The 27217-nt window shown below is 37.0% G+C and overlaps 1 protein-coding gene across 2 annotated transcripts in view; it reads left to right on the forward strand.

The window, feature by feature from the left end:
* The window catches only part of LOC139147935 (amine oxidase [flavin-containing] B-like), a 77580-nt gene that overhangs the window by 31873 nt on the left and 18490 nt on the right, over window positions 1-27217 (forward strand). For both annotated transcript variants that reach the window (XM_070719168.1, XM_070719167.1), the window contains exons 3-9: window positions 1385-1480; window positions 9656-9787; window positions 11509-11595; window positions 12788-12882; window positions 18351-18491; window positions 20444-20548; window positions 23903-24098. In XM_070719168.1, the coding sequence (XP_070575269.1) occupies window positions 1385-1480; window positions 9656-9787; window positions 11509-11595; window positions 12788-12882; window positions 18351-18491; window positions 20444-20548; window positions 23903-24098 (852 nt within the window). The remainder of the gene's footprint in view (window positions 1-1384; window positions 1481-9655; window positions 9788-11508; window positions 11596-12787; window positions 12883-18350; window positions 18492-20443; window positions 20549-23902; window positions 24099-27217) is intronic.

The raw sequence follows: 27217 nt of genomic DNA on the forward strand, positions 1-27217 counted from the left end.
TCAATCAGCTGCTTACAGTGTACACTGTACACACATGGGCATTTCCCAGATATCTCTCTTTTGCCCTGGATATTTAAACAGCTTGGCATTATTTATAAGGCCCAGGTTTTACTGTCGTCATAAATTCAATTCAAAAACTATATGTACTTTATTTTTCATGAAGAAACCTGTATTGTGATGATACAGGCATTGAGAATCAAAACAAGAATAAATTTATTATCCAATTATCTTTTTATGTGGAAAATTGCCTTTCATCATCTCGCTCAGAAATATGTCGTACATACATACAAACAACGACAAACACTTAAAATACTCCAAACTAGCTTGAAGATTTATTACAAAAGTTATCTAATAAATGTGTACGAAAAGAGCTTTTCATTGCTGTAAATCGCCAATGCTAGCAGTCGTAGTGAGTTAAAAATAAATCATCCTATTGCTAGAGGGATAAAAGAACATTTACATAAATCTAATTCTTAAATGCTGGCGCCTAGCTGTTCTGAAAAAATAAGACGGCATGAGTGCAACTCCTGATGCTTGTCATTCATGTATGCATCATTTTTGACCAACTTTTTGTCTGTTTAATAAAAATTCACAGAATCACTCTTTCTGTGATCTAAGGTGGTAGAAGATTGAAACTTTTCAAAGAAAAAAATTTAAATAAATTCCAATAATATCTGGGTATCTATACTTTGTCTGCTGCTTCTCGTCTTCTGTTTAAATTACTGTGTAGGTTGGCTGTCAGTACGACAACTGGTCTCGCACTTTGATTTTCATCACAACTTGGAAGGCTTTTTGTTGTGCTCTATCACAGGTTTGATAAGTGTCGCAAGTGCCAGTGTATAAATACAGTGATTATTTCTGCCACACGAGACCAGTTGTCATTTGTCTTCTAACAGCCAACCTCAGGTTAACTCAAACAAAAGATGGCAAACAGCAGAGAAAGTATAGATGCACTGATATATAATCACTGTATTTGTACACTGGCATTTGCCACACTTATTAAACCTGTGATCGACCACAACAAAGCCTTTGAAGTTGCAATGAAAATTAAAGTACATCTGGTGGATCATCTGAAGAAAACGTATCATTATGCCTTCCTGGCTCTCCGAGTTGTAATTCTCTTCCGTTTGTATCTGGTTACAGCGTAGATGCTGATCCTCAAGTGTTTTGTACTCCAGGGTCTATGATTAAAGCAGCATTTGCAAACAGAATTGAGCTGCCTCTAAGTGGTTAAGAATACGTTCTTACCTACCGGTAGTGACTAAACTATGGTTTATAAAAACAAATTTATATAGCACAGATTCTAACAATATTCCAGCTATTTGATGGTGTGAATAATTATGTGCTGATGACTCTGAAGTTATGAATATCATTTAATCAACAGAGCTCAGAAAATGCCTGCAATCAGAAGACCTCAGACAGTACGCTGTCAACCTTGACCTTGAGGATGATGAACTCAGTGAGGAGTATGATCAAACTGGTACGTTGATTTCTCTCATCTTGTCATGAAATGTACATCTCCCAGTCGTGACAACACTCCCTGCCAGGTTAATCTGTTGCCAATCACCCTCAGATAGTTAAAAGAATTCAAAAAGCAAAGCAGAACTTGTCCCTGTATACCAAATGTTGTCCCATAAATCGTATATCTGACAGGCTCGACCATTTGAATATGAAAGAAAACCGAAAATAAAGGGCTTTACGTTGACTTGTCTCGCTGAGACGGAGATCAAAACTATTATTTTACTGGCTTAACCAAAGGATTTAAGTTACAAGCAATCGTTTGTGTACTCTGATATTTTGAGCTGATTTGGAGTGATTTGATCCGGAAAGGGTTAAATAGTATGACCGTTTACATACAGGTAGGTAATGGGAAAATAATAGGAAATGTATGCGATGAGTCAAAGATAAATCAAAAATTGCTGCGGGCGGCAGAAGAGATTACCTGCCATCGTTCCGGGTCAAGACCCTCCTTTCTCTTGCCCTTCCATTGCTTTGACAATGTACTGTATGATATAAACCAAACTGCAGGAAGAAAAGTCATGAACAACAATTTACAAGAAATTTATGAAGCATTCTTATCCCACTCATATATCTACATAGGCGATACTGTTAAATATCCCAGTACAAATATGGCGGCTGATATCTTTGAAGCATGTTTTTCCTATCGAGAAAAAGCATTTTGTCTGATGTCCTTGTTCCACATAACTCTGCTAAATTAATGTAGTGCCTGTTTTATGTCAGGGTATCACTTTCACTGATTTCACTTAAATTCTCTTGATTACGTTCTTTTGTTGCACTGTTTTTCTTGAGAATGCCGGTCAAGTTCCAAGAAAAACTTTCAATCTTGATTACTGGCTGTTATACAAGGTACGGAAAGAGGAAAGACGACGTGCCGGTTCGTGCAGATCCAATCGCAGGGACTCAATCATCATGTCACCGCTTTGCTTGTTCATGCATTAAATGATATACTATAATCTTAAACACAATATAGAAGTGCAGAACAGAACAAGCAAAACACTTAATCTTTTATTGCCCAGATACCGGTGTTGTTGACTTCGGGCATATTGGGGTGAAGGGTCGTGGCACTAGGATGGCTGTCAGCAGGGCGGGGAGCTGTATGACCAAACTTTAACAACAGGGTTGGTTGTGCAGGGTGCCAGGCAGTCCAAATACGTTATTATACAAACAAAAATTGTCATAAACAAAATGTTGAGATGCCAGGATGTATGTGTATAAGTCCATGTACTGGCAAGATTATAGACAACTAGAAGCACACATGGCTGTGAAAACAGGATATAATAGGCAATTTATACCTACATATATTGCATACACGTACACACACACACAAAGCCACTCCTGTGAAAAAAGCGTGATTTGGCTTTATTTGACTTTTAAGTAGCGTTACATGTTACAAGTTCAATCGATAAAATAGATACCTACATGTGTGAAACTCCTGTGTCTGAAACTTGCCATTATTTTTTTCCAATAGATATTTTCTACAAATCGGTCTGTTTCTTGGTTTTAATACTCCATTGTGCACCTGAAAATGCCCAGTATTTAGCATAGCACCATTGCCCTTATATGATCTGTAAGAGGCTTTTGTTTACAATTGAAAAGTGAATATTTGCCCCGACTTGAATTCAGCATTCAGAAACGAGGGCAAACCTTGTGCATATGTGCACTGTGTTGACAAGCCAAATACCAGGGACTACATTGCAGAACAGTAATTGACATGATATAGGGGGAAAAATGCAGAAAAACTGTGAAAATTTACAGAACCTGGATGCTTGAGATCATTATCAAATCAAATAGCTCCAAAAACTTCCCCTTTACACAGAAAGGTGTAAATGGCAAAGCTTTCATTCTGGTCAAAATAATTTATCTTCTCATTGGACCATTGACACTCACAGGTGAATCTCTGAACAAATAAAAACACCAGTAACTTAGTGATGCATACAGTGTGTGTGTAGAATGCCAGTCTTCCCCGTTGCTATGGTTTTCATTTGGTTTGTCAATCCTTACAGCTGTGCCCCGGCTCAAATATCGCCATCGTTGGTGGTAGGGTTTTATCCAGTCATGGTAGTAACATTTAAAATGTAACTGTTTTCTCAGTTTCAAAACCTATTTAGCCTTTGAGTGCTATAATTTTTCCCACCAAAATTTTAGTGCAACATTTCACCCATTTTTATGAATTTTTCTGTAATGTTTTGGACCAAATAGACATCACATTTCATTGGCTACAGTTTTTTATAAAAAATTTGCAAAAATTAGAAAAGAACTGAATGATGTAATTTTTATAAAGGCAACAAAATTTGACTTTGGCGCTCAAAGAATTAATGTGTACAAATACACTTGTTTGTTTATATTGCTCTAAAATATTAATGTTTGTTACCAACAAATTATTTACAGGTCCAAAACTGTAAATGAAAAAGAAGCTTTAATGTTGTAAATTTAGAATGCTAATTTCTCTGCCTTTCATTGATATATTTTGGTCAAATTCCTATTTTTCCTAGATCCTTATGATGCACTAATAACTGGGAAATCTTTCAGTCTAAATACTTGTAGTTTTTGTGATATTTTCAGCAGAAACCTTTTTCATTTCTTTGGAAATATTACTAGAGGGCTGTAACATCAAGGGACTAAAAAGATAAAAATCAATGTAGGCTAATCCATGAAATATGACTGTGTGAAATTTCTGTGCGGCACACACATGGAATCTCCTTCAACATCGCCGAGCAGAGAGCATGATTTTGTTTCCTAGCAACATGGTTGGAGGGGATAGAGTGTAGTGTCTACAGAAAGTGTCATTGAAGAGGGATGTACCTTCCTTTAGCTGTAAAACCATCATCGGTAAAGTGGAAAACTGCAATGTTGGGATGGCGAAAATTTGTAATTAAACCTTAGAACTTAAAGTAGTCATCATTATAGAGTGAAGTGTGTGTAATTCTGGTAATTTGTGGTATAATATTCCCATCCTGATATCGTGTAGTGAAAACTTTCATAGTATTGAGAGCTGACAAAACAAGGAAAAAACCTGCTTGTACTGGTTTTTTTCAGTTTCCGTATTCTGTATTTAAACTAGGTCAACAGCCCACATCTATTGACCCTGTAATTTTTCAATTATACGCTACTCGCGTATTAAACTAAAGTACACTAAACAGTGAAAATAAGTACAGTTATTGAAGTTCAACCAGTTCATAAGAGATTTTCAGGAAGTGAAATTACCTCTTTGATAACTTGTTATTGCCATGTTATTTAGATAATATACATACATTATTACCTGTCCAAAAGTCATAAAAATAGGCTAAAAATGGTAACTTTCAAATCTATGAAATATTTTTGTTGTTCAAGGATGTAGAAAATAGCCGGCAGCCAGCAAAAACAACTGTCTGTCAGCTGAAATTTGCCGGCAGTGAAAATTTAGTTTTAGTGAAAAAATCAGGATATTTTGCACATACAATACTTGTAACCGCCTGTACTTTCATTTTCGCCTCCCGTGACCAAAATTTTCTACACCCCTTGCATTCGTGGACCATTTCTTTTTGCTGCCAAAATACATGTAGCCTGCTAAATTGGTTGTTACATACGATTTAACTTGTATGTAATGAATGACTAGTGCAGGTTAGACGGGACTCTTTTGCTTATTTATTAACTAGACATAACTCTTTAATGAAGTTGGTCACTAAATAGAAATTATCGGAACGTATCCTAAAGGTAACATCAAAGCTGTTTGGATCACCAGTGGTCAGTCTATACTTGTAGATAAACAAAAATGTTGCATTGATATAAATTTTTGAAATATAAAACAGCTAACACACTAATGGGTACACCTAGTAAAACTTGAACCTCAGTATCAGCCTGGGTAAAGTCAGTCACTACTCTATTTTGTTTGTTTGTTTGTATTTTATTTTGTGTTGTTTTGTTTCTGTTTTGGCAATATCGGCTCGTCAGTTCCATCGACATAGCTTTCCAGGCCATTAAACCTTATGCTATGACACATTATGGCAATCAGTGAGAAGTGAGTGCGAACACTCTACGTGATTCACATAGCTGACAAGTTAGTCACGCCGACCTCCTTGAAATAGTTCTGCAACGCAAAATGAAAATCACACATTATTCTTCGAGATATTTGGCTTTCTAACGTTCCTCAAGTATTACCATTAACAGCCCCTGCTCAGCGCACTACTACGGTGTTGTCATATTTCATCGTACCAGAAGATTAAGGTTTGGAATTTTTCAACGACACCAATCAGGAGCTCAGGCATTCCATCCACATAGCTTAGATTTAACCTCTTGATGGTCGGACATCTCATAGATTTTTTACCATTTAATAAAGAAAGCTCCAGCTCCATTCATGGTCAACATTTCTCAGAAGTCAATTTTTAGCTCGGGTCTTACTCAGGTAGACAGATCAAGAATATATTCAAAAATTAAATTCAACATCATTTTTTTCAATAAAAATAATCAATAAACTTTTCACTCGTTTGTTGTGTGCGTTTTTTTAAGAATTAAATATTATTATTCTTATTATTATGCTACATGGTTGGGTAATAAAATGTGTATATGCATCTACATGTATGTCAGCATGTTTTGCCAGCATTTAGTGTACAGCAAACGGCTTCCTGTAGTTTGTTCTGCTACCCGATGGCTGATTGCGTGATGCAGATCAGGGTTTGTTCAATTGGGTGATAAGTAAAGGCACTAAAGGTATTTATCCATGTGTGGGCTGTGTGAAGCCATTTGCAGCAATCTGACCATTAAAAATGGTTACAGTTGAACAGACCGGTACGTTGTTCTCAGATGCAGAGGCACAGTTAAAGTACTGTCATTAAAGCTAGACAAATTCTACAAATGGCTTGACGCTGCAATGTTGTTACTGTCACCAATTTATGGTGATCAATGGGTTGGCAGTGTCTGTGGCTCTGGCATTTAATTTTCAGCGCTTAGGTTCATTTTAAGTGTACTGATAAAGGATGCCAATGCATGCATGGACTGGCTTTATCCGGACAATGAACCGGGCCATTTCCCATCTGGTATTCATGCAGATATTTAAAAACTAACGTGTTGTTTCCTGTGTTCACTCTGCCAACTAATAAATTATGCATTTGATTCACCAAATGCATAATGATACATTTCAATAAAGCTTGCATAAATTAATTGTACCCTGGCATAAAGTGGTCTCCCTGTAAGGCATGCCCCGCACAAATTGTTCCCAGTTCCCAAAACCAAAAACATGTATGTTCCCCGTCATTACATAATATATCTGTATCAATATTTCTCTTTGAGGAGATCAATTGTCGTCAGCTCACAGTCTTATCGCCATTGAGTCTAGACAGATTTTAACAATCCACACTTGCTGCCGGGCTGAAATGCAATAATATGCTACAGGTATACTCAGTCAATACATGCACACAATTCATAGGTGTTTGAAATCAATAGTACATTATCCAGTGGCTGCGAGTGTAATAAAACAGTTTGCACTTTTACCCATTGTGCTCAGAGTGTGCTATCTCGGTCATCCATTTGCCCATGGAATATACATGTATTCTGGCCGGCAGGGTACCAGTGCATAGAGCAACCAGAAATATTTTTATGTATACTGTATGTAAAAATAATAGCAAGCAAGAGCTGTTTGTCAGGCTTTGCGCTACACTTTGGCTATCAGCTGGAAATCCCCGTCCCCCCCCCCCCAGTCAGTGAATGGAATCGCCCAGACATTGTGTCTCTATCCACACTAAAACACTTATTCTTCTTGGCCAATGATGGACTAATATAACACCTGTATTAAGCTTTTACCAAAAGATTTCTCTGTATTGACAAGGAATTGCCACCGTGACAGTAAATGGAATCACCCAGAATTTCGATACCCTATCGGCGAATGGAACTGCTCCATTCAGTCACCTGGAAAGCGATGAACCCAGATTGCATCTGCGAGTGACGTCCTGGAGCAATTCCAATGCATGTGATGCGATGCGAGCTGTAAATCATTAGCCGTCTGTTGAGTAGCTCGCAGAATGAGCTAAAACTGAGGACGAATGTGTTTTACATATACGATAACACGAACTAGCTGAACATGATTATTCTAATCAACTTCCCGTTCTGCCTCAACACAGCGTGGCTTAATTGCCTTCCAACTGTTGTACATTTTTTTCACCCTTTTCGTAATGAAGTAAATTAAATCAAAAATAGGTAATGTCAACAATAGCTTAGGTGTATTCCTGCACGGCATCTCCAATTTCACATTGTGTGCATAAACCATATGTATTTGAAGTGAGTGAGTTTGGAAACAGTGGTGGCATTGTCAATATCCAATGCATGTAATGCCAAAGCGGTCAATGTTCGTGGTTGAGATACCATCCTACATATCCCCAGGTAAGCGTAGCCGCCTCTCTCTTGTGAGAAGTTTTGACTTGTCACCTTTGCCTTTCAATCTTCCTGCCGTGGGAATGTTCAGATAACTTCCTGATTTGAGCTGATCTGCAGGCCATAACTGAACACTGTGCATGCTGTAGGGACTAAGGCCCGTCCACGTAGTAATTGGATTGATAGCTCGCCAGGAAAACAAGCTCCCATGGTGCTATGATTCATGTATTTCACAAGTTTTGGACATGCCAATCTGGGTGAGAACAACTGTAAGTCTTTGATTTGCCCCAGTGTCCGTCCATGTATGGCCAAAGTAATGTATACATTGTAAGGCAGATCATGTGTTATATTGCCCTTAGGTAAATCAATGCTGTGTATAGGCCGAAGATGACTATATCCGGTAATTTCTTGTCTCTTTTATGAAAAGCTGTTCACTTGCCCTTTGGGGCCAGAATATTTTACGATTTACACTTTCCTAGGTTTATATTACCTTTTCACTGATTTACTGTGCACCTTTGCTGGAATTTGAGATCAGCTCTGACTACAACACTGGTTGTTCTGAACCGACAAAGTAATAAAATGTCAATTATAGGTCTGCTGTGTTGTTGCCTTTTTGAAGCTTCCGTAAAAAGAAATTACACTTTTATAGAGCCCATTCTCAAGGAAAATATGCTTAAAGTTTCCTACAATCTCGAAGTTAACTTTGCAGATAGATTTAGAATGTGGACATGAAGTTAGAAATGTGGCTTTGCACTTTGAGTGAATTCAACATTTTCAACTAGGTTTTAGGCACACACTAGAATAGTATACTCATTGTGTTGCAAGGAACAAACAGCATAGCAGATAGTATGACATGGTGTAAGGTAGTATATTGAAGAATGATATATAAAGGCATGGTGTGGTATATGTGTATACTGTTATAGATCTACCGGTAATTGAGTTTTTGGTGCATCATTGACAAACAATACACAGTTACGTTGTGTGTATGTACATATATGTACACACACTGTGTAAGTATATATGTATATATACACACACCCAGTTTACTGGTGGGTAGTGGTATAGTGTACTGTTTACATGTGTATACATAGATATATATACATACTAAATATAAGTAGGTATATGTCTGGGGTAAATGTATATCATGTATGTGTGTTCTATATTTGTTTATACATACACTGGTATATACACTCATATATACTGTACATAAACTATGCCAAAAGTTACTTCATGTATGTTGCTGTCTGCTAGTAATTCTATTCAAAGACAGAGGACAGCTATCCATTCTTACATGTAACTTCTCTTTTTTAATTAAATGTGAAACAAAAGCAGTAATTTGGACCGTTTTTGTTGGTTGGTATGCGAGAGCTGTATAAAAGGTTTTCAGGAATTAAACGAGTTTGTGTGCAATGCAAGTTGTAAGGTTACAATTAATTGAACATGTACCGGTATATGGTGTGTTACATGCAATAGAGACTATAGACCAGGTTCTGCCAGTTGGCGTTTCTTTTGTTTCACTGGCTGTTCAGTTTTTGCTGACAAGAGCTGTCACCGAGGCGCCAAATGCGACAAGATTACCTTTTCTGCATTCCCAGTGCCGCGACAACGCACCCGTGCTAAATTCCTGTAAGTGTACCCGTACATGTACAGATCACCTGGGCATTTGACACATGCTCACTGATGACATCTCAGAGTCTATTCTCACATCTACTCAACCCTTGTGATACCTTGTTATGTATTAACCTCAACTTTTGATCAACTCTGGCTTTGGTTTGATTTTTTTCTCTGTCAGGTATCATGGAAGACCCGCTGATAAATGAGATAGAGGACTCACACGTCCCGGTACAAGAACAGACCAAATATGGGGACAGAGTCCTCTCGCTGACCGAGCTTGAAGCCTGGGCGGACAGCTTAGTCAAAGACGGTGAGTGCCAATGTCTTTAGCGTTCTCTCGTTGTTGAAGTAACAATTTAGTATTTTTCTGACATTTTTTTCAGTTTTAATAGAAAATGGAACAACCATGAACCCAAGTAATATTTATTGTTGACGTGATGAGTGCAAAATATAAGCTACTGTGACCATACTTTGTGCTGAGGTTTGCAATTTGTCAGGACAGATGTCAGCTCATCATTCTATTGATAATGTGAGGGTTCAGGTTCCTCGCAATGCACATGTAGGTAGAGCTAAAACAAAGTCTAGGTCATTTCAGAAAGGTGTTTTCGAAATAACAACCAAAAATATACTCAATCTTGACAGAAGCTACATGTCAGTGTATCATGACCACAAGCATGGTCAGTGTACATTTTACTGCAGGCAAGTGACTTGATATTGGACTTTAGAATTTGTCAGGGGTTTTTACAGTCTGTACAAAGTTCATCGAGTGTAGCACTTTTGGCAGACAATAAAAACGGCAAGACAAAACCACCATTATAAAGACTCGCCAGCAAATGCAACATGTATTTGTGAAAAGCATACACCAACATGCTGTTTCACCACACTGATATTCGTCCTACAAGGACTGTACATGTATATACCGGAAAATCACAGAGACAACAGCTGTAACTTTCGATAATATTTTCATAATTTTTGTTCTGTGAAACAAGAGTATTCTTCTCCCTAAAAGTAACTTGAAACACAAGCTGTGAACCTGGCAAACCCAATGCAATCTACGGTATACAGAAGGCAACTTGTTATTGTTAACAAATGAATAATGACCTTTGAACTCAAATTAAGCCGTAATGGTTCTGACCTTTGAACTCAAAGTCTGGAGGTCAAAATTACCCATTACGATTTGACATTGTCAGAGGCAGTCTGTATTCAATGACAAGTGGAGCCTCCAGTCATTTCATTCTGGCAGTAGAACAGGAAATGGTGTGTACTCACGGAGCTAAAATACTGGAAAATACATCAAAAAACACCAGCTGATGGAAGTTCAATGTCAAATAGAATGACTTCATGATGAAAAGTGATACCAATTTTCAGCAACTTGCCATATTCGTATACATACATACAATTCATACGTATATACATGTACTGTACTCTTTGGGAGTACTGCATCAGTTTTCTGCATGTAAATTTATCTTTTTGTTTGAACTTGTCTTAAAGTGATAGTGATAGTGAAAAATCAACACATGTTACTATTTCTGTAACTATTGAAGTTGAAGAGTGTAGCCATGTCATGCAATCTTAGAAATATCTCAAGGCGCCTTATACTACATTTATAAAAAAAGAGTAAAGGAATATATTTAAAAATCACACAAGTAACTCTCTATAAAGAGGTTAAGTTTTTAATTGAGATTTAAAAACATTAATATTATCAGCACATCGGAGTTCAGGCAGGTGCGTGTTCCATACTGTCATAAAAACATGAACTAATTTTTCTGTAGAATTTGTATCAAGAAGATTACGGATTTTCCTGATTTTCCATGAAGCAAATATGCAGACTTACATAAATTCACGATATAAGTTAACATAGATGCTGATACATCAAGTGGAACACCCAAAGCGTTTCCGACATTAACATGTATCTTTGTAAAATGGAAATAGTACTTGAATATACAGCTTTGCCATTGTTCCCGCAAGTCACATGTGCCATTTCACAAAAGTGTGGTATTTACAAGTTTTCATGATATTTGTTTGTTTCAGAAATCGAAAATTTTTTCCTCTATGAAAAGGACAAAATGTCGAGAAGACTGAAGAAAGACGTGATCGTAATAGGAGCAGGCATCAGTGGTGGGTAGATACTGCACTATATTTAACAAACTCTACGTCAGAATTTCAAAAAAATCGATAAATTATTGACAGAGTCGGATAATTGATTGGTTTTGTATTCATCAGTGTGGGCTCTCTGTGGTTAATGCACCATGTAACATTTAAAAATTTCCTCACACAGAAACCCACAAATTTATCCCCGTGGATATAATTTTATATATGAACAATCGAGGAATTTCTGTATCTCCAACATATTCATCCAAAGACCCAAAGGGTTATCTTGAATGGTGCATGCATTTACTAGACTTGTAGAGAATTTAGTGAAAGTTTCTAGTGATATCTTGTGCTCTTGACATCTCAAAAAATATAAAAAAATCAATTCAGAAACAATCACTAAAAGTAAAAGAGGATTGTAATTTTGATATGTCAACAGTCGACATCCGAACAGAACTTTTGGAAGACAGTTTTAATCAGCAAGTTGATTGAAAACAGGGAATACTTTCAACGAAATTTAGTCTTGTCACTGTAAACTTTAATTCCAAGGAGGAAAAATGGACTTCTACAGAGTTGAACAAGAAAATGCTATAGGTTTCAGTCATATTTCATATGTTATACGGCTAGTTTTCAATCGGGTTCGAACTCACAACATACGGCATCAGTCGCCTAGTGGAGAGTCAATAGACAGAACCACTCGGCTAAATCTCCACTCCCATTTAAAGAGTGGTTCAATAGCCGGCTAAGTTGTTACATTTTTCTGACTGCGACCGCTCCACATGTTTTAGAGTTCATGAAGCACTCACGCACGTACGCTCACTATCACACATCACACATACAAACTTTATCGAAGCGAAGCAATGAATACATCGCTTAAACTGGGCGAACAACAGTCTCGGGGACAATTCTGTCCACCAGCAGAGCTATCAATCCAGGGTAGAAAATACGGCTAGTTTTCAATCGGGTATATGTATTCTGCAAAGTATTGAAATCCAAGATGGGCATTTTCATAAATCTAATTTTATTGCAAAAGATGAACATAAAACTCATCTTATAAACCTTATTCTGTTCTTTATTAGCAATGTTACTGTAATATTTTTGCGTAGAAACAATACATTCAATTTCAGCATCTTCAGTATTAATGTGTTGTTTCACTCTTCTCATAACATTTCAACTGTAAAGAATAAATAAATTCAAACTATTTTTGTTGTCGCCATAGGCATGTCAGCTGCAAAGCTATTGCATGAAGCTGGACTTGATGTCTTGGTGTTAGAAGCCAGGGACAGGCCAGGAGGCAGAAGTGTCACATACCGAGTAAGAGAACTTATTTTGTATTCAAATCCAGTCACAGGGAAATGCGATCATGATAGTTTTGGAAGCATTATTACAGACCGTTGAAGAGAAGATTTTTTAAGTTAAATTATTCAAAGTTCTTTAAAGGGGAAGTTCACCAAGGATGATTTTTACATATGTGGATAGCTCTGTGGTCATTTACCCCAGAAAAGCTATTTTCACCATTTATAACTCGCCCGATTTTCTACGAAAATGATAAAAATAGTACAGGAAGTTGCCCATGTAATTTGAATCATGGGAAAAAAGCCCCAAGCTTGGAGCTTGCATCATGTGATATGGAAGGGACCATCTTTGGATGGGTATGGCCCCCACATTGTCCACTCACAGTAATACAGTAGTAAACAGCAACACAAAATCTGACAGTGGACAGTTTATTGTAAGTGATTCACCGTTTATGCAAGGCTATTCAGTATAAACAAAAGTTATGTAAATACGCACAGCCTGGTTTAAGCCATCAGAGTGGAGTGGACTATGCCATACCCATGGGAAAATGGTGTCTTCCATATCACATTATGCAAGCTCCAAGCTTGGCGCTTTTTCCCATGATTCAAATTACATGGGCAACTTCCTGTACTATTTCTATCGGTTTTTTGTAAAAATTGTGCAAGTTATAAATGGCGAAAATAGCTTTTCCGGGGTAAGTGACCATAAAGCTAGCACATATGTAAAAATCATCCTTGGTGAACTTCCCCTTAAAAAAAATAATTTACTTGTACAAGACAAATGCCAAGCTTATTACCAAAGCTGAATAAGAACATTCTATAAAGGAAATGTCGACTCGAATTGGAAAGCTGTGTGACCGGCCACATAATGCAAGAGCACGTCTAATTAAAATGCAAGGACATTGCCCCCCAAAATTGTGTTTGCAAATTTCATCATCATTTCAAGAAACCTTAATGAGGTCATCCTTGAAAACAGGAGAATGAAATTTGAGTCTGTCAGATGAGCAATTTCAGAGGAGACTTTTGAAGGAAAATGTGCAAAAATATTTAAAAAATTTAAATATGTTTATTATATGAAAGTTTTTGAGAATTCTGAATCAGGAGTCCCCTTGGAATCTTTATATTAGATTAATAATCAATCAGAGACTATTAGTATCAGAGAAGGGAAAAAAAATGAAAAAAGAGGAAATTGGCCCTCCCAAAATTCATATGTACAGAGTGGAGTAGGAACTTGTATTTTGCAAGAGATGATGTCGACACAGAACAAATGATATGCAGTGTTGAAAGTTTTACTGTAAGGCCATTTAAAGAAATATTTTTGTTTTGCCGTCCATGGATTTTTGAAGAAAGCTGCCAGCCAGCCAGAGTAAAAAACAGACAAATAACACAAGTGTATTAACATTAGCTCAATTTTTATTTGGTTTCTTCTGGAAAAGTAATATTTTTATTTGTAGTAGTGTTAACATTGTGTTTGTTTTCTTAATTTTCTCTGAAAACCTACCAGCACGTGGACGACAAACAAAGAGTTTTATTTAAAGCGCCTAACAGTATTTGTGTGGATGATGTAATGAAAAGAGCAAGAAACAGTGGCCAGCTGTTTCATGTTGCATTTCCCTTTGATCAAAATTTTGCCGATCACAGGACAGTTGTATGCAGTAGTTCTGCACAGCGTGGTTTGATGGTTCTGCATTCATTCATTTTTCATACAAGTCCATATCAGCTTTCACAGGTCTGTCATACCAGTGCAAGGGGAAAGCCACAAACAAGTCTGAGCAAAATCACACACACACACACTAAAATATGTGATTACAGAATTCAGACAATTGAACTTTTCCACCACCTCTGCATTCACCAAAACCATTGCAAACTTCACCCTTTATCTAGTCGATAAGAGGGGGGAGACAGCAAAGGATTAATAGGGTTCAACTGTAGCTGGTTAAAAAGGTTAATCAAGGTATTTCAGTTCTGCAAATGGAATGATGAATTGCAGTGTTGCTTGATAGCAAGGCAGATAGATACAAAAAGCTGATTATTTTGACATTGATTATGAGACCATCGGCACCAAAGTTAGACTTAACCAGAGGGCCTTATACCACTGAATCGAGAAAAGTCTCTCTGACACAAGTAAATTTGAAATATATCTTGTGCTGACATACAGCTGATATAAAGACAAGTCCAGATATCACTAAAATCTATTCAAAAGGTTCAAAAGTCAGAGAGCTCTCTGGATTGCACGTGTACATTGTCAACAAGGACAGATCCATAATTGCTGATCTACGGCTTTGTCTCTGTAAAAATAAATTTGTGCAAGAAAATCCCAATTTCATCAGCAGGAGACCCATTTATCCTTGGTTGTCCTGCCACCCATTGTGTCTGACCCTGAGGATGGCTCTCTGTCCGGGATCTCTGATAAAAGAGGCCGTTGTTCATTTTTGATAGGGACTCAATACCCCACTTAACAGGTCTCAATCCAGAACGTATTCACTCGGACTCCAAAAGAAAGACTTTCTGCCCTCTTCTGTTTTCATGCAAAGGAGTTTAGTGACAGCAGACTTCTTCGCTGGACAAAAACTTTGTTGAGTTTTGAAGGTCTTTCCCAATGAGCTATTTAAGATTTTTGCGCAGCAGTCTCTCTGATGTCAACCTCAACTGGTGTATTGATTTCATCAGTGAAAAAAATCTTGAATCGTCAATGTCCCATTTAAGAAGCCAGTAGTGTGTACTCTGCTTGTGTTGTCCAGCATGAAAAATATTTCAATTTCAATGCAAAGTAAAAGTTTTTTATGTTAAACATATAGAGCTAATCCTATCAAAAGTAAAAAAACGTTTACAATGTATTTGAAGATAAATGAATCCTGAACTTTATGGAGAGCAAGCTCATGTTTTATAGGTCATCACATTTTCGTATTTTTGTGTGAAGTATGGCAATACAAGTAATGTTTAATGACAGTGTGCCTTTTTCATGTCATGGGATGGTTCATTTAATATAGTCACATGCCCAAAGGTTTTGCAAAGGTTTTACTTTTACTTGTCTTGACGCAACGATTGTCAGTTCCCCCACCATGGCTGGCAAAATTACTGGTTAAACATCATAGTTAGAGAAATTAATGTTTTGTTTTGTTTTGTTTTATTTCTTGAGGAGTAAAGATTATAACTGCCAGTATTGTTGTAAGAGCTAAAAGCATATTCACCCTCAGGGTTGCCATTATGTGAAAAGAGTAACTTATTTGTCAATAGATGTGTTCAGTGTCTTGAAATATCATCGCAAATGTCATCTCTTTGTGTCTTGGATTTCCTTTGCCTTGACTATTGTTTCAGTGTCATTTGTCAGCTCATATTTATATGATGAAATTTCCTGGAAATGTGTTCAGAGATAATACATGTAGGTCGTGACAGAAAACTGGGCGTGACCTCTGGTCTTCGGAAAATGTTAACTCAAATGACAGCGGAAGACAGAACGGTTTGATTGATCAATGTAATCGGATACGTATTATATTGTATAATAGCCTTGGATTGCCAGTAGCTAATGAGACAGACATTGCAGAAATGTTTTGATCCGATGACTGTCAGGAATAAAAGCTGATAGTTGTTCACCTCTGACCTTTCACCCCTTCTCCTCCCCACCATTGGTTTCCATGGTAACCGAGGTGTAGTAATGGCCAGTGCGTATCTCACGGTGACAACCAGTGCAGAGAAATTTGAAAACACGGAAAATACCAGATCCGGATAATAGAATGTTTCCCAGCCAAGGAATGTTAATAATGTGTACATGTACTTCCAAGGAAGTGTAGTCTGTCATATCGTACAGGTAGAGTCTGTTTTTAGAGAGACTACAAAATCACCACAGATGTGTGTATATCACTGATAGTATTAAAACACAGTTCATGACCTCCCTGAACGATGTAGAAAACTAAAGATTAGGCCTGCAATACTTAAAAATCACAGCGACTGCAATATTTGATTACAGAGTTCCAAGAAGCACTTAACATACAGCACACTGCTCTTGCCAAATCTTTGGCTTTCTCTGGACCCCTTCAGGCCTGACTTACCCATATATATAAGGTTTCATGTCTGAGAGGGTTTAACAAGTACCAGTGGATAAAAATTTAAAATTTATCTTACTAGTGTTACCGTGGTGTGGAGTTTCTTCAAATTTGGTGACCAGCCTGCAGTCTGTTGTTAACCCTTTTAGCTAGTGTTCAGTCCATCACAATTGTATTGGTAATTTGTCGTTACTGAAATAAGTGTGCTCTAAAGACCCTTGTGCTGTTGGCAAGGAAGATGCAGAAATGAGCATTCATTTACTGATAGTTTGTTGTGGGGGTATTAATGATGTGCGCATGAAGATAGCAAGCCAGATGACGTCACTATGGCATATACGTATATGATGAAAATTTTAACAATTTGCAATCAAGCAAAATACGTCAGAATCATACTTCTTTGATGGAAATTGACCTCATCAGAGATAAAGACTTGTGACCGCAGTATGTGATTAACTTTGGTAGAGTGCCTGGTTCGTCTCAGATTCAGTAACTTTTCTATCTTATATGATCTCAGAAGGTACAATACCTATTCACCTGGATAGGAAGTCAGTGTCCAAAATCACCTGCCTACCCCCCCCCCAAAAAAAAGTGTTTATGGACAAAAGTTGTTGTAATTTTGGCTTTAGCTCCCCCTCGTTGTTTAAGGTAATATGCACCTCAAAAGTGAAAGACTTAAACTTTTGCTCTAACTTTCCTCAAGGAATCTTTCAATCATTCTCTTTCAAAATCAAGAATAAAAATAGGGGGTCACCTTGCAAATTTTGGTACTAGAGAAACAAATAATCCAAGATTTACCAATATTAGAAATTCAAAATGGCCGCCATCCCTGTGTTAACTCTATGGCGAAAAATAAAATTTTTCGAATTTTAAAAAACTTAGCCGATGGAAAGTTTTCTTTCACCAAGACCTTTAAAATGAACCCCCACATGTGGTATATCAGAAGAGAACTGTAAAAGTTTGAGAGTCTGAATGTCTGTCCCCGAGGTGCGTTCTACCTTAAGTTCAATGAAATGTACACACACACACACATGTATACATATAAGCTAGCACTCATTACATTAGCAGTCATTACTCATTGTAAATGCCCCCAAATTCAACCAGAGCAACCATAAACATCTCTAAACCAGACCTAAGATAACCTCGGAGACGAGACTGTCCACCAACAGCATTAGAGGTAACTTTCAGGATGATTAGGAATAAGCTGGTGTCTGATGCTGATTCCCAGTACTTCCGGTGTTTTTCCATGAGGAAAGCCACATGTACATTGACAAGCAATAAATCAATACTTTTTTCCATAAACACCATACGGCACACTATCATGTATTTCCATCCTTACATATTTCCATGGTAACCTTCATTTCTCCTGCCAGTCCAAAAAACAAGGCCGTTGTCAGTTTTATCGATCATGATCAAAATTTATTGATTACTATCATGTCTCTTGCAGGACTCCAGATATGGTTGTGCCGACATGGGAGCTGCCTTTGTAGGACCCACACAGAATAGAATTTTACGCCTCTTAAAAGAACTGGGAATAGAAACCAGCAGAGTTAATTTTGATGACGGAAAGACGGTCATGCTGCTTGATGTAAGAAGTTTTTTAATGAAGCTGTGTGATAGAATATTATATAAGCCTTACACCCCCATTCTGCAATTCAGGGTCCCAACTTTGCTGTGGCAAAATTATGATTGTTCCAAAATTCTGTCCAGAGCAGGGTTGAAATGTTGTGATCAGTGTTTTATGTGGAGCATATTTACAGAGAGTATACGGTAATGTGTGCAGTGTGAAAGCCACGATTTGTTTGCAAAAATTTTGAAATTTTTCAGAGAAACGTTTTGTAAGAGAGACAGCATTATCAGGCATGGCATAAACAATGCTGAATTGACATGAACAAAACAGAAAAAGTTATCAAGACAAAATTCATTTGTGTTATGACTGAGTTGTCTCTGTTTTGGTTAGGGTCATATTTCCATTTTTAGCTACTATAGACTATAGTCTATAGAAGCTATTGGGATGGGTATCCGTCCGGCGTCCGTCGTCAGTCTGTATGTATGTATGTATGTATGTATGTATGTCCGTTTGTGAGGCGTCCGTCCACTCAAATATCTTGAGAACCGCAGTACTTACTGATTTGATATTTGTTGTGTAGATGAAAAATATGATTTTGAGAAACTATTTTTTTTAATTTTTTGATATTGTTGAAAATAGGCAAATTAATGCCAAAAAAGGTGTTTTTGGTAAAAAATCTTCTACTTCATAACCGCTGGTCAGACAGCTTTTTTATTTGGTATACAGGTCCCTAGGGATAACCCAACTTAGATTTGTTCAAATTGTGATGAAATATGCAAATGTGTATTTTTAAGGAATTTTTTTGTCATTTTTGGTCAAAATTTGACTTACATTGTATGTAATTCTTGTACTGTATAAACCCTATCAATTCACCCAGAAAAAAATAATTAATAAGATTTTAAATAATTGAATTAATTAGGAAATCATCAAAGCCAAAATAATTTTAGTGTGGAATTATCAGAAAGTTCAACTTTTTTTGACAGTTCATAGTGAAATGCTTACCATCTTGGAGGATTAAAACATGTAAAGGCAACTTTCCTGAATCCCAACTTTGATATTCTGAACCACCATTTATGTTATCTAAAAGAAATTGCTCATAATAGTTTGTCATGATAGGGTGGTCAAATAAATAGAGATAGAGAAAGTTCTAATTTCCATTTATGGTTGACTTAGTAAGGATAAAATAAGATTACTTTTTGAGGAAAAAAATAGAGTGGTCAATTAAAAGAGTGGTCAAAGTGATATGGTTTTTATGGTAAAGCTTGGCTGTAAGATTCCTTATGTGCTATTTATAGCAATTATGCAATCTGTGTAAACAGTGCAATGAAAGTGTAACATGATTCCTTATAATGCTTTTGATGACCTTGAACTTCTTAAGTTTCAAACATTTGTCTTCAGTGTGCTTTCTCTGAGTACGTACAGTCTCAACTTATTCAACAGAACTTACTGGTTTACAAGTCCCTAGGATGACCTTAGTGAGATAATTTCATACAGTCAGGAAATACTTAATTTTGTATCCATGTCTATAGTAGCTTCAGGGACTTTGGCCCTATGTTTCTATCTCAGTGTCCAATTATGATGGCAAAATATGTTTAATATTTCATGACATGGTTTTTCAGTGTTTACAAGAAAAACTGTACAATGAATTATGCAAAATACCTTAAATATGCATTGATGGGAAGAAATATTGAAGAGAATTAATGAGAATGAAATGAAAGTCAGGAAAAAAAATAATTCAATCACTACGTTGAGACAGGGGTTGTATATCAAAGAATTTTGAATGCCGAAAAATTATGTATTATGGCACTCAACATAATCATATTGAGATAAAATGTTATCAATTATTGATGCCCTTATGGAAAGGTCAGAGTAGTTTCTATGAAATGTCAAATGATTGGCATATTGAAGGCTGCATCATTCTGTGTAATTTAGTCAGTTGTTTGTCTTTTTTTTCTCTGTCTGTTCCTCAGGGTTCAAGATATTCTTTTGAGGGTGAGATTCCTAATTTATATAATCCTATCATTGCACTGGATCTTAATCACCTTCAAGTGACGATACAGAACGAAGTTGAAAAAGTAGGTAAAAAGCTTCCTTGTTTTTTTCATTTGTTGATTTTCATTCTTGAAACCTGAACTCTGACCTGTCAAAGGTCAGGGGTCACAGGAGTCCAAACTGGATATCTTGTTGCTTTGTCTGTGTGTACTATAATGTATAATAAGGTTAAAAGGGCAACAGCTGTGTAAGGCTCTGATGGTTTCAGGTCTGTGGTAACTTGATACTGTTTTGTTTGTTCCGGGATGCCAAAGCATGTGTAGTATATTTACATGTTCAAACAGTGTGCTATTCCAATAGTAAAGGCAGAGATTATGAGGTCTTGCGGTAGCTCAGTTGGAAAATGAATAGCGTTGATCACAAATGACATCATTTTTTTCTCTCATCAATATGCATAAATAAATGTTTGTCTGTATTTTACGCATAAAAGACAAAAATGAAACCTTCTAGTTTTACAATGGCTACTAAAAGTCACACTAATTCGTATGAATTTATGGCTCAGACTACAAGCTGCAACAACTGCCACTCATACAACAACAACATTTATCCAAAGTTTAGGTATCGTTGTCACGTGTGTACAGCTATATTTGGTAACAAACCCGCAGCAAAATAATGAGATTGCCTTAAACAAGTTCAAACATAAAAGTTTGCATTTTAAGTCACATATTTTGATATCCAAGTGGGTAGTTTTATGGTTCTATATTTCTTTTTGAAATTCTTTTCTGTAACTGTTCAACCAACCCTTCCTAAGATAAGTCCATCTCCTAAAGATGTATAGATGTTTAAAACAGAGACAAATTTTACACCCTAATATTGCTCTTTCATTTGGAAGTGATGCTAACTTTCATAAAATGTCGGTGATTTTGCTATGAAAGCTTGGCTTTTTTGGAACAATGCTATACTATTGTTCATTGTATTTATAATAGTCTTTGATGTTCCAGATTGTTTTCAACAAGTGAGTTGAAAGTTAATATATGTGTGAACTTATGTTACATTTCACACTCAAAAGCAGCGTACTGAAAGTGAACCAGTGTAGACCTGGTTTCAGTTCAAGAAATGTGAGCCCAATGCAGTTTTGTGTGCCTGCATTATGTGGAAAAAGGGAAAGCACTACACCTGCAAAACCACAACAGAACCTAGTTATACAATCTAATTGTAACTTTCAATGTACCACGCCAACTGCACACTGTTTTGATCAAACGTGTGACTGTTGCCATGCCAATGACAGGATTATAGCTGTGCACTTTGCAGAAAATGGCGCACAAACAACCAAACCTTGAGAATGTCACATTTTGGCTTCTCTCCAAACAAATGAGTGTAATTCATATCAAGATAGCCATGAATACGTAAATGAAGGAAATTGAATGATGAAGTGATTAAATGAATCCCAATGTTTTTATTTAGCCATGAGTTGTGTTGAATTTGCTGTAAAATTTCCGAATCACAGATACTGAATTCAAATACACTTTTTAGGAGGCGCTGCGTCCAACGCAGCACCCAACTCTCAAAGATCACCTTTTCACAAATATTCATTCCATTTTAATTAATTTGTTAACCCAAGATTAAAATATTGGTTTGGCCCACCTTTAAGCTTGTCAAGCAGTCATAAGTTGCATGAAAAAGGAGTTAATTTATGCAAATGTATGCAAATCACCCATTTCCTGGCTTCTTTTTCTTCCCAACGTTAAAATTTCCAAAGAATTTAACTCCACTCTGGCTGGGTCAAATTTTCTGAAATTTTCACATTATGTTCTTTAAATACTATATAACAAGACTATTTTGTTTGGTAATAAAAGTTCTCACATTTTGAATAAGAGGCATTTTAATTTTGCTTATCATGATTTTAATCACTCTTTTGAGTGTTAATTTGGTCTTTTAACCCTTGCCATTTAAGAATGAGGATAGATAATGCAAAATAAAATAGTTATTTTTTTCCTGCATATACCCTTCTTTTAAATGAAATATTGCATTTCAGAAAGTCAAGTTTTTGACTGAAATTTATTTTTATCATTCATACCAAAATTGAGGTTTTTACCCCAAATATACACCCATTTTATCCTTTGACTAAACTACTGCTACCATACTAAACTTTAAAGTCTCTGCTTTTTGAAAATATACAGTTTGAGGGGGTTTCCTTGTCATCTTTGATGAGAAATATTGCTTTGAAAAAAACTGTGTTGGCAACATGCAGCTCCACCTTAACTTTCAATTTCTCAGTGACTGTCATTACGGGAAGGCTCCATTAACTTAGGCATACCCTACTTCCCTAGAGGATCAATTCCGCAGACCTGCCTTTCCTACAATGGCACTACAATAGCACCAGCTGGATTAGATAAACATAACAATGGAACATTCACACCTTGGGGATTAAAAGTCTTCTGTTTGTCACCCAGGCAAGGACTCGGTTTCAGGTACCATGCAAGTTAATGCAGTCGTCCCCTAATGTTAAAAAAGACACACTTCATGGCCATGTACTTTGCCAAACCAGAAGGTTGTAATTAGACCCAAAGGGAGACAGTTTCATTTCATTTCTGTGTTGTGTTGTCTCTTTCTCATCTCATCAATATCAGTTTTACCCCAGCCCCAAGTGATGGTTAGTCAGGCTGGTAGCTGCCTTTGAGATACCTCTCTGTATCACATAAGATATGACAGACCATTTTTTTATGACCCTGTTTGACCTTCATCATGGTCTTTCCGGTGATGTCTAGTACTTTAAGAGCAAAACCAGGCATACCAAGAGATTTTGATCAATTCATGATACACATGCACAAGCGAAAGCAAGTGCAAATTTTGAAGGAATTCAGGTCAAATCAGCTGGCATAACTATTGCTGAGGTGCTTTATAGCTACAGTGTTATGTCATAACAGTATATTGAAATTCTGACATTAAACATTAAAAAAGTGATTTTACTCTAACTGAGAGCATGCTCATGTCCCAACTGCGCCGTATTGCAAACATAGCTCTCATATTTTGACGTCTTTATCAATCAGATCACTGTATTTGCACCCAAGATATACTGTACGGTATAACAAAGGTTGAACATCCATTGGGTTGACAGTGGCGATTCAGTACAGAATTCTATGAGAATGGGCAGACTGCTGTTATGATGCTTCCAAATTTGGTAGGCTAGACTTTTGCACGTGAAAACAAACTATCATCTCATGTCTTAGCCATCCACAACATGGCCACCAATGAAATAATGCTCTGGAAAGTAAATCAAAACACCAGGATGTAAGGTCATATTGAGGTCATAGAAATGCAAAACTGTCCTGCATGGCCTGCGCTTACCATGTTAGATAACCCTGCACAAAACTGTTTTATATCACCTTTGAAACTTTCGGTAACAATTTTTTTTTTATTTATTTTGGAACCTCCAGCTTCCGCTTTCCTCACCTTGGGACGCACCTTTTGCCAAGGAGTATGACAACATGACTGTAGCTGAGTGGTTTGATAAAATTTGCTACACTGAAAGCAGCAGGAGACTTGGCAGGATAGTGACAAACTCAGCTTTCTGTGTGGAACCTGAACAGATTTCACTGCTCTACTTCCTATGGGACCTCAAAGTCGGTGGAGGTAAGTATCAAAAGAATTTTCAGTCTGATTTCAACCTACTATCTAAAAATTGGCTAAACTTTATTTCAGGAACATGCAACAAATTTTTTAGCTCAGTGAACAAAAAAGTACCCCTCCCCATACCCTCCTCCGTCATCAAATATGCAATTGATACCCCATGTGTAGTATATTTAGGGTTTCGAGACCACGGGTCCGAAACCTCTAGTAATCGTTCCGTTTTTTATTATTATTATTATTATTATTATTATTATTATTATTATTCTTTTCTTCTTCTTCTTCTTCCGTCCTCTAAATGCAACTGCCACGCGAACACTGTTGCACCTAGAGACTTCAAATTTGGCACATAGGTAAAACTCCTCACAAGTAATTTTTTGATCACATGACCATAACAATGGGTCACGTGACCTGGCAGCCATATTGAAATTAAACTTTCAACTTGGCTTAATTTGCATAAAAATAAACCAATCAAAATTCTGTTAGATATTTTTGTAGACCATAGGGCTAGGCTCCTTCATGCCAATTTCAAGGTCATAGGCCCTGCCGATTTTGAGAAGAAGATTTTTAAAGTATTATTTTTCACATTTTTCAGTGACCTTTGACCTCCCCTATAGATTTACAAATGCCCATTACAGGCTAGCCAATAGAGCTAGGAGTGTGGTTCTTTTCGACATAGACGATCATTGGCTGTTAATGTTCACCGAAATATTTTGGGTCAGGTCACGTGACCTTGACCTCATTAATTATGCGCATATCTAATTCTAGGCTAACCAATAGGGCTAGAGATCCGAATTTTGGTACACAGGGACTACTATGGGATAGAAATCTATTGCAAATATGTCACGTGACCAGACCTCATTAATTATGCACATATCTAATTCTAGGCTAACCAATAGGGCTAGAGATCCGAATTTTGGTACACAGGGACTACTATGGGATAGAAATCTATTGCAAATATGTCACTGTGACCAGACCTCATTAATTATGCGCATATCTAATTCTAGGCTAACCAATAGGGCTAGAGATCCGAATTTTGGTACACAGGGACTACTATGGGATAGAAATCTCTTGCAAAATATGTCACGTGACCAGACCTCATTAATTATGCGCATATCTAATTCTAGGCTAACCAATAGGGCTAGAGATCCGAATTTTGGTACACAGGGACTACTATGGGATAGAAATCTATTGCAAATATGTCACGTGACCAGACCTCATTAATTATGCGCATATCTAATTCTAGGCTAACCAATAGGGCTAGAGATCCGAATTTTGGTACACAAATAGTAGTATGGGATAGAAATCTATTGCAAATATGTCACGTGACTAGACCTCATTAATTATGTGCATATCTAATTCTAGGCTAACCAATAGGGCTAGAGATCCGAATTTTGGTACACAGGGACTACTATGGGATAGAAATCTATTGCAAATATGTCACGTGACCAGACCTCATTAATTATGCGCATATCTAATTCTAGGCTAACCAATAGGGCTAGAGATCCGAATTTTGGTACACAGGGACTACTGTGAGATAGAAATCTATTGTCAATATGTCACGTGACCAGACCTCATTAATTATGTGATAGCTAATTCTAGGCTAACCAATAGGGCTAGAGATCCGAATTTTGATAGACATGGACTACTATGGGATAGAAATCTATTGCAAATATGTCACGTGACCAGACCTCATTAATTATGCGCATATGTAATTCTAGGCTAACCAATAGGGCTAGAGATCCGAATTTGGTACACAAATAGTAGTATGGGATAGAAATCTATTGCAAATATGTCACGTGACTAGACCTCATTAATTATGGCATATCTAATTCTAGGCTAACCAATAGGGCTAGAGATCCGAATTTTGGTACACAGGGAGTACTATGGGATAGAAATCAATTGTCAATATGTCACATGACAAGACCTCATTAATTATGCACATATCTAATTCTAGGCTAAGGTGATAGAGCTAGAGGTCTGATTTTCGGTATAAAGGGATAACTATGATATTGAATTCTTTTAACAAAATGTCACATCACCTCGACTACTTTTGACCTCGATTTCACAAATACCTCCATAGCCTCCCATCTTTTGCATATGTATTTCTCTATTGCCCCTGTTGACGGAGATGTCTCGAAACCCGGTGATTGCTGCTTTGTAGTATATTTGACTGTGTTTCAGGTATTTTGACGAAAGTGATGAAAATATTTTGCAAGGTTTCAGAGGAATTTTGATAATAAGGCTGTAGATTTTGCAAATAACAAGTTTATTCACTTATATGTCAGAAGGTCAATCACTGCACTGCAGGTGATCTGTCAGTGGATTACACTTTAATAGTCAGCGCATCGCAAAATCCCATTATAAAGGGAAATCACATAATTTTCTACTAAATCTTATTTTTGCAGCTGACAATATTATCTTCTTATTCAGTAATTCACATTGACAGGAGATTTATATATTCATCCGCTTTTTTTCTTTTCATAAAATGTGACTACTAGCTCACACACTCAGTCTAGTCGCTGTTGTCATTACATAACCTCCCTCGGCGCATACCAGTCAAATGCCATGCCTTTGGGTGTCTCATTACAGAATGGCTGTAAAACAAACACATTTGTACAATCGCAATGTTTTTATAGTAATATAATGGCTCAGCAATATTTCAGTAGTGTGTGCAAAGTCCAGGTAACCTCATTTGCAACAAGTTCTGCGGGTGGTCATGGTATTATAATGATTGACACACATTCCGTATCGGGCACGGTTTGAAACAAGCCCAGCTTTCCGTGCGGTTGCAGTCTGCCTGCCTTGCGGTACCTTACATAATCAAGAAATAGACACATACCCACTAGGATGGTGTTGAATTTCAATATGGCCTAAGCCAGCATACAATTGCAAAATTCACTTTATGTGTCCACCAAGTAATCGTAGGTACATGCAGGTAGAATGTGTCCAAGCATAGAGTGACAATATAATGTTTTCTGTTTGTGTTCATGAAGTGGGATTGTCAGTTTATATGAAAATGTCACTCTACACATTTGAACATGTACACGTACGGCAACAGAAGATTTTGGCAGATCGTCTATGTAGCCGACTCCGACTCGAACACAAACTGTTTGATACCGGCT

The sequence above is a fragment of the Ptychodera flava genome, chromosome 13, assembly GCF_041260155.1.
Source record: "Ptychodera flava strain L36383 chromosome 13, AS_Pfla_20210202, whole genome shotgun sequence".
In the NCBI taxonomy this organism is placed as follows: Eukaryota; Metazoa; Hemichordata; class Enteropneusta; family Ptychoderidae; genus Ptychodera; species Ptychodera flava.